General features: G+C 31.7%; 1 protein-coding gene across 3 annotated transcripts in view; it reads left to right on the forward strand.

Moving 5' to 3' along the window:
• The window catches only part of LOC106069435 (contactin-like), an 83,182-nt gene extending 72,129 nt beyond the window's left edge, over positions 1-11,053 (forward strand). For all 3 annotated transcript variants that reach the window (XM_056004943.1, XM_056004944.1, XM_056004945.1), the window contains 8 exons: positions 1,265-1,363; positions 1,797-1,947; positions 3,373-3,494; positions 4,438-4,563; positions 4,979-5,042; positions 5,903-6,018; positions 7,523-7,700; positions 8,525-11,053. In XM_056004943.1, coding sequence (XP_055860918.1) covers positions 1,265-1,363; positions 1,797-1,947; positions 3,373-3,494; positions 4,438-4,563; positions 4,979-5,042; positions 5,903-6,018; positions 7,523-7,700; positions 8,525-8,646 — 978 coding nt within the window. In that variant the 3' untranslated portion in view covers positions 8,647-11,053. The remainder of the gene's footprint in view (positions 1-1,264; positions 1,364-1,796; positions 1,948-3,372; positions 3,495-4,437; positions 4,564-4,978; positions 5,043-5,902; positions 6,019-7,522; positions 7,701-8,524) is intronic.
• Positions 11,054-11,204: the final 151 nt, after the last annotated feature.

An 11,204-nucleotide genomic window follows, 5' to 3' on the forward strand; every position in this document is an offset into this window, starting at 1 on the left:
GAACAAGTGGATAGTCTGATTAACCGGATTTGACTATAATTTACTTAATAAGCTTTTATCGGAAAATAGAATTTATTTTAAATTAGAATACATCAACTTGCATTGAAAAACATTTAATGAATAAACAATCATGAGAAGCCTTGCCTTTAAAATGGCCTCTATTTTTTATTAATTTGTTCTTTTGCTGGGCTATTTGTATTTGAGTAATTATAGTGAAAACTTAGAGCTGAACTGAATGGCTGAATAGACATCAATAAATAATTCATAACCTAGTCTTTACTAGAGAAATGTCTGCATTGAAACTGCAGTTCATTATGTTATGATAATATCTCCTAAAGAATGATAATGACACCCCTGGCTTTTTTTTTCTCTCTCTTTGTAAAGTAAAGTTTCCCTTTCATACCTTGTGGTCTATAGGGCAGATGATGTAAAGGTCATCTGTTTATGTGGCCTTTACTTTTCCCCAACTAATGTCAGGTACCCATTAGAGCTGGGTGAACTTATAGGCGCCCAAAGATCCCAAAATTAAAAATCCCAGTCTTCACCAGAATTAGAACCGGAGACCCTCAGTTCAGAAGTCAAGCACTTTATTGCTCAGCCACCGCACCACCTCTCTCCTTGCGTTCACCTGAAATTTATTGCTCTGGCTGTTCCTGTCTTTAGAAATAATACTCCTTAAGTATGTCTCAAAGCAAGTTAACTGTTCTCTCTTAACATTCATTACCAATCATTTGCTTTCTGTCTTTGTATCTGTTTGAGTTAAAATTTTACTTATTATCACATAACCAACACCCTGTAAGGCAGTGCTGAACAACTGAAGAGAACAGCACACTATTTTTCCTTAGCACAATTTGCAAAAGAGCTCCCAGCTGGCTGGAAAAAGAAAAAGAATCACAATTTTCTAATGAAATTAAATAAAAACTTTTTCTGCTGAAATGTTATTCTAGTTTTTACTCCTATTTTTGTTTTCCATTATTATCAATAAAAAAAATAAGCTTAGAAACTTTACAATACTATATGCAACCGTGACTTGTAATATTCCTAATTTCATACTCTGATGAGAAATGTCTAAAATGTACCAAAAGTTTAAAAAGATCACGAACTTTTTATTTTGTACATACTCATATTGTCAGACATGTCCACAATTTTTATTGAGTAAATTCATGTATTCTGATCATCAGTCTGTACTTACTGATCTTGTAATGTTGTTCAAATTACATTTTGCATTAAGTCCAATGTGTGACCTGTATTTGTTATGTTTCAGCCTCTCCATAGGTCAGAGTATGGATCAACCACTGTCAATTACAAGATCTACTGGAGACAACAGAATGACAAATCCAAGGATGGTGGTCTGTGGATAGTGGTCAGTGTAACTTTTTTTTTTTTTTAAATGTTAATTTCAATATATTCATACATTCAGATTTTAACAGGATTTTTTTAAGAACTAGAAAGAAGAAGAAAAAAACAACTTCACCTTCACTTATCCCCTAGTCTGCTGGACTGTTGAGGCACCATGCAAGATCTGTCAATTATCTTTCTCCATTCCTCTCTGTCTTTTGCCTTGGATAAAACCTCTTACAATTCCAGGCATTCTTTTATGTTGTCTTACCATCACTTTCTCTGTCTGCCTCTTCATCTTTTCCCTTGTACTGTTCCCTAAAGGAATGTCTTTTAATAAGCTACAATTATGAATTTAACTACCTATACCTATGTTGGTCCTATAGAAACATATAGCTCTAAGTTATTGCACCTATTGGTATTTTATATCACCCTAATGCTATTGTATTTTCAAAAAGGACTATATCGTGGATCCCAATCAGGACATGATGGTCAAGCAAGTTGGTGTAGACAATTATTACCTTATTTATGAAGTGATCATTCAAGCAAATAATTCTTTTGGCTTTGGTCCAAACTCTTCTGTAGCAGAGGTGTATTCAGCTGATGGAAGTAAGTATTAAATACTTGAGACTAGCCTCAACTTTTAAGCCATCAGGTGGCCTCTTTAATTTTTTTTTTTTACAAAGCTTATATCTATTCACTCTGTCAAGTAAAAAATGTGTGCATGTTTTTTCTGCCACACCCATTATCGGATCAAGTTGAAACTTTGCAAAATAATTTATTGTCATAGACAAGGCATGAAAGAAATTAACCAATTAGTCAATTAATTACGGGTAATTAAATATTTTTTTATACCAACAAAGGAAATTAATCCTTCAGTGTTCATAGATATGGCTAAAATTTTTAGGGTTTAGTCCCCTTAATAATAAATAATGGCTAACACTATTTCTCTCACAGGCGTTCTTTAATGACGTTGATACTTTAAACAATCATTTATTGTACCTAATAAAACATGAATCAATAAAAGAAAAGAAAATTAATTATTGGTAATCAATTATTTTGTTTTATATGGAATAAGGGGAAAAAAACTTTACATTATTGATATAGTTGTTCTTTCTCTAAGATAAGCTTTGTTTGTGTTTGTTTTTTTAAGATTTAAAAAAAAAGTTATACTTGTTTGTTTGTTTGTCACAATGAGTCAAAACAGCAAGCACAGAAGGTGTGGTCTTGAATATCTAAGAGTACAGCAAATTAACTATAGAGGGTATAGGAAATACAGTAGTCTTGAAATCACCAACAGTTTTGTCTGCATCAGATGTAACAAAATGTGTAGGGCACAATTTGGTCTGTGTAACCATGTGAAAGGCTGCACTCATCCTTCATGCTTTTGTATTATTAGGTCCCAAAAGATTAAATATTTCTAGGAAATTTTAAGATTAAGTTGGTAGTCAGTTAATAAGTATGATTTCATGTTATTTCAATAAATTACTCTGCCTCTTCATATTATGTTTGGTTTGGTTCAAGTTATTGTCTTATTGCCCATGTTCCACAATATTATTTGATTACAAGCCTGTATGGCGGGATCTTCTAGATGCCTCTGTTCACCCAGCTCTGATGGGTACCTGAAATTAGTTGGGGAAAGTAAAGGTAGTTGGTCATTGTGCTGGCCACATGACACCCTTGTTGGCTGTGGGCCATAAAAACAGATGACTTCTACATCATCTGTACCATAGATCACAAGGTCTGAATGGGTAACATGACTTTTTTACAAGCCTGTATTGTATTCAAGAGGGACAGACAAGTCATATACATTGTGAGATGAAGCAATAATTCTGTATTCTTTCACAATAATACATTTGATATCATAATATATAGACAGTATTTGGGATGATATTCCATTCCTTTACTAATGAGACAAAGAAGAAAAATTGTTGTGTATCTTAGGACCACTAGGTTTGAAAAGGGAACTTTATTATTATGTTTGGGAAACTACAGCTCTGGCAAAGCCTCACTTCTTTCTTCTTCTGTTTATAGTTCCATTGGTTGCGCCATTGAATGTACAGTCAGTCACACACAATACCTCCGCTGTTGATGTATGGTGGGAGCCTTTAGCTGAGACTCGGGAAATTGCAAGAGGAAAGATTCTAGGATATCAGGTAGATTAAATATTTTTGAAATAAAGGAAAATTGTTATTTCATTATTATAATATTACTGTTTTTACGATTAACAAAAAATAATAATAATTCCTTTATAACACTCTCAGTGATAAGAATATTTTATTGATTAATACATAAAACATCTTAATATTTTAGAATATACATGTCAACCTTTTCTTTTTAAAAAATAAAAAATTATTTTATATTAAAATAATTTAAGAGATAGGCCTATTATGAAGCAAAGCACTGACTCCAACTGTGACTCACTTTATTCAAGAAATGTTCAAATATATTAGAATATAGTTACACATTTGAGTTGTAGTTTCAAAATCACCTGGAGATACAGAATAGTTGCATTGGATACTTGAAAAAGGGCAATTTATTAGTTATTAACTAATTATAGTTATCACAATAATAGGTGTATTTATGTGGTGCTACAATGTGGGCTCAAATGGATTTGATAATGTAACAGACATAAAACATCTATAAAAAAAAGAATACTAATCTAAATAGTTTCCTGTAATAATTCTTAACAAGCTTTTTCTTGAATAAAATGTAAGATAGCTATTTCCTTCTTTAAATGTTTACAATTCGCATGATGTTCTTTTAAAAAAAACAGATTAATTAATTAATTAATGCATCAGTTCCTCCAGTTGAAAAGAGATCTTTTTTGGTTCTGACTCTTAACTAAAGCATCTTTAACTCTATCGAATTTATGTGGCCTCAATTTCATTTTTGAAATATATTGTATTTTCATACCGAAAGATGGCTATTGTAATAACAGTAATTCTTCTTTTTTTTCAGCATTTTATTTAGAGTTAGTTTTTATTTTTCCATCTTTAATTTGTGAATGTATTATTTTGTCCATTACATATATACTAAATTTTTTTTTTAAATGCCATTTAAAGTCCATTTTTTTGTTCTTTACCTCTCAACTATCAGATTAATTACTGGATAGAAGGTGAGAGCCCTGACCTGTATAGGCAGTTTATACGTTACTATGGCAACTGCGACAAGGGTGTAGTCATTGGCTTACCCAATGACATTAATGCTGTTGTGGATGTGCAGGTAAACTAATGGTTTGTTTTTTTTGTTTGTTTCAGTCACATTGACCCCTTGCAAGGGAATAAGAGAAATGAATTGGAGAGAATGAATAAGAATGAAGACTCAATAAGCTGACAAAAATAGAATTAATGTTAGTGGACTTGTGGTGGACAAACCAAAGAGATAAAAAGAAGAAAAAAAATCCAATTCTACAACAGCTCAGTTTTCTAATTATTATGTAGATACAAAATATTGTAAATTTTGTCTCTTGACTCTATGTTATTTAAACTAATCTCCAGCATTGCCCATCCTGAACTTCACCTTCTAATCTTTCTTCTTTTCCATGTAAATCTTTCCTTATGAAAGGGCTACATGTGAATCCTATACTTTGTATTTCATCTCAAGTAATGTTAATAGTTATTGTGATATTTTTTAACAGGTGTACAATCAGGCAGGTTTAGGCCCAAGATCAAGTTGGTATATTTATGAAACACACAGTTTTCGTAAGTTTTTATTTTTTTTGTTTGTACAATTTACCTGTTAAAGTTTGCTTCAAGACTATTTATCTAACTCCCCCCCACATCAAGGGTGGATAACTTATGAAAGACTAGTTTGTTCATGGATTATTTATTTTTTTTAAATTAGTTAGTTTCTTATATAAAGGTCTTTGAAACAAGAAAACTGAAAGATTCTTAAGTCCACCTAGATCTAAGGAACTTGAAAAGTAAAGTAAAGTTCGCCTTTCAGACCTTGTGGTCTATTGGGCAGATGCTGTAAAAGTCATCCGTTTTTTTTGACCTACAGTTAATGAGAGTGTAATGTGGCCAGCACAATGACCCACTGCCTTTACTTTTTCCCAACTAATGTCAGGTATCCATTAGAGCTGGGTAAACTCAGAGATCCTGAAATTAAAAATCCCAGTCTTCAATAGGATTCAAACCCGGGAACCCTGGTTCAGAAGCCAAGCACTTTACTGCTCAGCCATCATGCCTCCTTGAACTTGAGGGGGAGAGTAAATGCCATTGCTAATTGTGCTGATGGAATAATATTCTCTAACCTTTAGGTTACAAAAAGATTAGAAAGCCATTTAATTGCCATGTGAATCTGTAAATCTTGAAGAGAGAGTTGTTATTTTTACTTATGCTAGTAACTATGGCTCCGTGGTCATGTGGTATACACTCAGGACTATCGACCTTCCCAGGTGTGATAGCTAATCACAACCATCCCCTACAGTCCAGCAGGAGGTATTAATCTTCAATTCTGAGTGACATTCCTTAAACATGAAAAGAAAACTAAACATGAATCTTTTTTTTAGTTCATTGCAAAAAAAATTTTTTACAAAATGTCTTCTTTATTTCAACAGAACCATTAACTTATCCCCAAGAGATTAGGGTCACATCTGCTGGCCAGTACCAAGCACGTGTCTGGTGGAGGGGTGTCACCATCACTGTACTGGAAGAAGACTTGACTGGCTACAGTGTAAGTTTTCCAGGCCAAATTATTTCACTGCTCAGAAATTGATTTTCACCAATCATTCTTCATGTCACTACCATTCTTCCATGTGATTAATCAAATCATCTGTCATTCTGCATTTCCATGTCATTAATCATATCATCTGTCATTCTCCATTTCCATGTCATTAATCATATTGCTGTAAACCTGTTCCTCCCTGACCAACCATTTTTTCCACGTGCGAAGTAGGGTGATTTTTGTTTATGCCATTGGGCATAAATGACCTGAACTAGTTTGTAAATGTGTTAAGAAACTTTAGTTATGATTTTGGATTTCTCGACTGAGGATTGTTTTCTTTAGTTTGTGTTAGTGAATCGGGTTATGTAAATTTGATTTGGAGATTTTGAAATTATTTCTTTTTACCGAGAATATTGATTGATCATAGTTGGAGAATCTGTGAGTTATTTTCTTTAGTTCAAACCCACGTCATATCATCTGTCATTCTCCATTTACATGTCATTAATCATATCATCTGTCATTCTTGGTATTTAGATACAATCTTACAAATTTGGTAGTCATAATAGTTTTATACATCATTCTTGCATTCGTCTGATCCCAATACAAATACAATGCAGTGATTGGCCAATCATCCTTCAAGTCAGCTATAATTTACAGACATAAAAAATGTTTGGGTCTGAAAAGTTCTTGATAAAGTTTGTCTTGAAAATCGTTCATCTGGCATTGTTGTGTCTTTAAAGTGTTTTAGTAGGCTTTGTCTGAGAAATAGTCTTTCTAGAAAATGTTTCACTATCAGTGCATAAGAACTGTGTTGTAATTCGTTGATGTTTTTTTTCTAAACTTTAAATGCTAAAGAGTAAGATACAATACACTTATACTTCTTCATTTAGTTACAATTTGCTACAACTGCCCAGGACTCACTGTGAAAATATATGTTGGCTAAACATGCAGCTGCCATTATACATACTAAGAAGCCCTTGCAAGCTTGCTTGTATTGAAGTGTCATTATTGATCAATAGATCACATTGTCTTTGAATAATTGAAATTAGGGCCTTCCACAGAGTTCACTGTAGATGTAAACTTGTCTTCCTACTAGTGTTGTGAAATAAAGTCTTTAAAAAATTTAAAGTATTTAAATAATTTATTTTGTTAACCATATCTTAGTAAATGGCTTGGAGGCTTAGTAATCCAAATTGCAATCAACCCCTATGCTAAAAGCAGAAAAAATGTGCAATATTTTCAACATTCAGTCCTGTTTTTAATACCAAGATATATCTAATACCTTGTGTGATGATAAGCTGTGTTGCTGGTTTCTAAAAATGTATTTAAGTATCATCAATTAACTTATATGAATCTTGTCATAAGAGCTTTATTTTTCCATTGAACATTTCACAACTAATTTCAACTTAATCATATTCATAGTTGCAATAGTTTTTTTTTTTACTATGCTGTTTAACTTTTGTTTTTTCGGTACTTTTATTTACAACACTGCATTCAATATTTTTTTCAATAGTTGTTCTACTGGGTAGCCTCTGAGAACTATCGTTCAGCGACAGAAGTCTTTGTTCCTGGGCGTGCACATGAAACTGTTTTAACAAACTTGAGCGATAACAGGATTTATGCCTTAAGATTGGCAGCAGTTGGAAAAGGTGGTACTGGGTCAAGGACACCCATAACTTACTTCACATTTGGTAAGTTTTGTTTTGAACTGTCTTATATTCTTCCTAGTTTGTAGGACATGTGTTTCTTTATTTTTACATTCACTGGCATTAAAATTAGAAATTAAGAAGCAAAGCTAGGTAAAACAAGATCAAAAGGGTTAGACACAAGTTTCAAGTTTTTGAGATTACAATTGACAGATTGATGAACATAACTTAATTTTAAGAGCTTTTCCTTTTGAAGGCTGCTAAAAATGAACCTAGTCCTCAGAAACATCATTGTTACCAAGCAATCTTGACAGTAAATTTTGCATGTTGTTTGTTCATATATATATATAAGCACCAGGTCTAGCTTATTCTCTTTCTGATTATGGCCAGTGTGAACGTTTCATAGGATTTTTTGCATTTTTTGAATAGGAGAAAGGCTAATTGCTGATATTTGGTGTTGGCCATGCACGCTCTATTTAAAAACATAAATCGCTGCTTATTAAAACTTGTGTTAAGAAAAGTGTATAAATATGTGATGTGCATTGGTAGTTTATTTTTTAAGCCAAACTAATACACCTAAAAACATACAAATAAGTTATATATATAACTATAATATATGTATATAATATATATATATATATATAATTTTTTTTTTGAAAACAAAACTTGGTATATTTAAAAAAAAAAAAAAAAAAAAAAAATATATATATATTTTTTATCTCTTTTTGGGGGCCATCAAAATTTTTAAAATCTTAAATCAAATATTTGATTAAATTATGACAAACTTTCTTGTTATTTATTCATTACCCCTCCCCTCCAATAAAAAATTATTTTTTTTAATACCCTGGCCATATTTTTTCTCTTTCCAGAGGGTCAAGTTCTAATAGACTCCAGCTTTGCAGAAACCATTGATACCTTCCTTTCTATTGGTGTTCAGATACAATCTTACATAGTCATAATAGTTGTAGGCATCATTCTTGCATTAGTCTGATCTCAAGTACCCAGCAGTAACAGGCTGGAGGATGAATTCATTGTGTCCAAGCATGGAGAGAGGATAGAAAGACATTGTATATAGGCTCAAAGTGAACACAATTTCTCAATCAAAAACATGATAGCGAGTATACACACCAAACACAGCTGTTTTTATTCAGCTGGGAATCATGGGATGTGAAATGTCTCTGTGAACAAATAATTCTTGTGTAAATATTTGTTGCAAAAATCATTTTCAAAAGTTTTTATTTTGTACTATTATAAATAATAAGACATATTTTATTAATACATTGAAATCTTATTTTTTTGTATACATTTTGTGTAAGGTGCTGAAAAAAAACGTTACAATTGAGTGAATGGTAACCTATTGCGACAAAGAAATCCATGCTCTCAGTAGTAGTTTATTGGAAGCTGAAGATGATGAGTTTTGAATTAGTACAGCACACTGATCTTGTATTTTAGCTCTGATCATGTGTTAGTACAGCATACTGATCATGTATTTCAGCACGGATCATGTATTTTAGCTCTGATCATGTATTAGTACAGCACACTGATCATGTGTTTTAGCTCTCATCATGTATTAGTACAGCACACTGATCATGTATTAGTACAGCACACTGATCATGTATTTTAGCTCTCATCATGTATTAGTACAGCACTGATCAACATAATCATGATGTGCTTAGTTTTTAGCTCTTATTTTTTAAATTTAAATAAAACTAAACAGAAGTAGCCTGTGGCTCTTATCCTCTAGATCTCAGTGAAAGCAATCCTTTTATTTTCATACAAAATACTAATATATATATATATATATATATATATATATATATATATATATATAGTTCCAGGATTTAATATATTTAAAAAAGGAGGACTTAGAAAAATGCTTTTGTCTTATTTATTGTGCCTTCCGTATGATATGTTGGAACTGTGATTGTTTTATGGATATATCATGTTTTTGAATATCTTACTTCTTGATGATTGTGAAATTGTTCCGTGAAATGTTTTTAAAATTGTAAAACATATTGAAATTAGTAAGTAAATCTGTTGATATATGTAACTAATGTAACTGTTTTTAATGACATGACTAAATAGTGTAAGGAGGTATTGGACTAAAAAAAAACTAGCCCTTATTGAGTTCCAAGCCTATTTAATTTAACTTGTCACTTATATGTTGTTATTTGTTTTGTTTTTCTAAACTAATGACTAAAGATTGTTCATCAATTTTGTTCAATTTTATTAGCTTTTAAAATAGTAAAAAAAAAAAATTTAAAATAATTTTCATTGATGTAAAACTAAAAATATATGTTGAGCCCTAATTGAATGGCATTCTATTAGTATGTTGGTTGTTAGGTTTGATAAACATTGTAAATATGTACATGCATAATGTTGATACACTTTGGTCCTTCCATTCAACAACTTGTTATAATTTGCACATAGTTACATTTCCTTCACCATTCTGTGTTATAGACCATTGCTCAACTTCAACTGATTGGTTTAGAACAAGAGCAGTATTGTTTATTGTTGAATGTGGAAAATGAGTCACACACTATCTGTTAACAGTTATATTAGATATACATCCTTGTGAAAAAGCCACACTCTATGAGAACTGAATTTTAGCCAACTAGATATGTGTAAATTAAAAAAAAAAGACAAGGCATCATGGCATTTGAGACATTTTGGTGCTGGGTATTTTAGCAACATTTTCAGCAATATTAAAGGAAGACATTAATCCTACCCCCATTCTGTGATTTCCAGATGTTAACATTAATAGTTGCAAAAAAAATGCATTCCAAGATAAACTGTAATTTATGAAGGCTACAACAGAATAGAGATTTCTGTTGAACACAACAAAACACAGACACACAAGCCTTTTTTTTTTAAAAAAGGAATTCATAGAACTTATGATGCACAATGAAATACCAGAAAATCACAATGGTATTACTGAAATAGCAGCATCCAAATATCTAGCTTTGACTGGCACACCAATGATGTCATTTAAATGAGCATACTCTAATGGGATAGCTTGGCACCACAAATTCTCTATAATGAGACTTGAGACAAATGTTTTTTTTTCCCTTTAATATCCAAAAGTGGGGCATTTCTTTCTTTCTTGTGCTGTCTTTTGATGGTGGCCTACAGTTTTAGGTGATACAATTACCAACCCATCTGTAGTTCTGTTATCTTTAGACTCTTTTTGAACATGCATCAAAGTCCTGTTTAGGCCACTATAAGATGTTCAAGTTTTAAACTCTCCCTAAGCCAGACTTCAACACCAACAACTTCATATCAGTGAGTTATTGTGGAATATTAAATATATGTACTTTCATTATTCTATGTATATCTCTTATAAAAGCTTAATTGTTTATAATGTTAATGAATAAAATATATAACGTCTGTTATACTGGGATCTTTGTTGGAGTTCAATGTATTCACATATTAAATTTAGCTTAAAATTTTGAATAATGTGCATAAACTATTAGCAGCTACATTGACTTCCACCAAATATAATAGCTGCTGGTAAAACTCTTTTAAAAGCAGAACAAGATTTAGTCTTAT

Source organism: Biomphalaria glabrata, chromosome 11 (assembly GCF_947242115.1).
Source record: "Biomphalaria glabrata chromosome 11, xgBioGlab47.1, whole genome shotgun sequence".
In the NCBI taxonomy this organism is placed as follows: domain Eukaryota; kingdom Metazoa; phylum Mollusca; class Gastropoda; family Planorbidae; genus Biomphalaria; species Biomphalaria glabrata.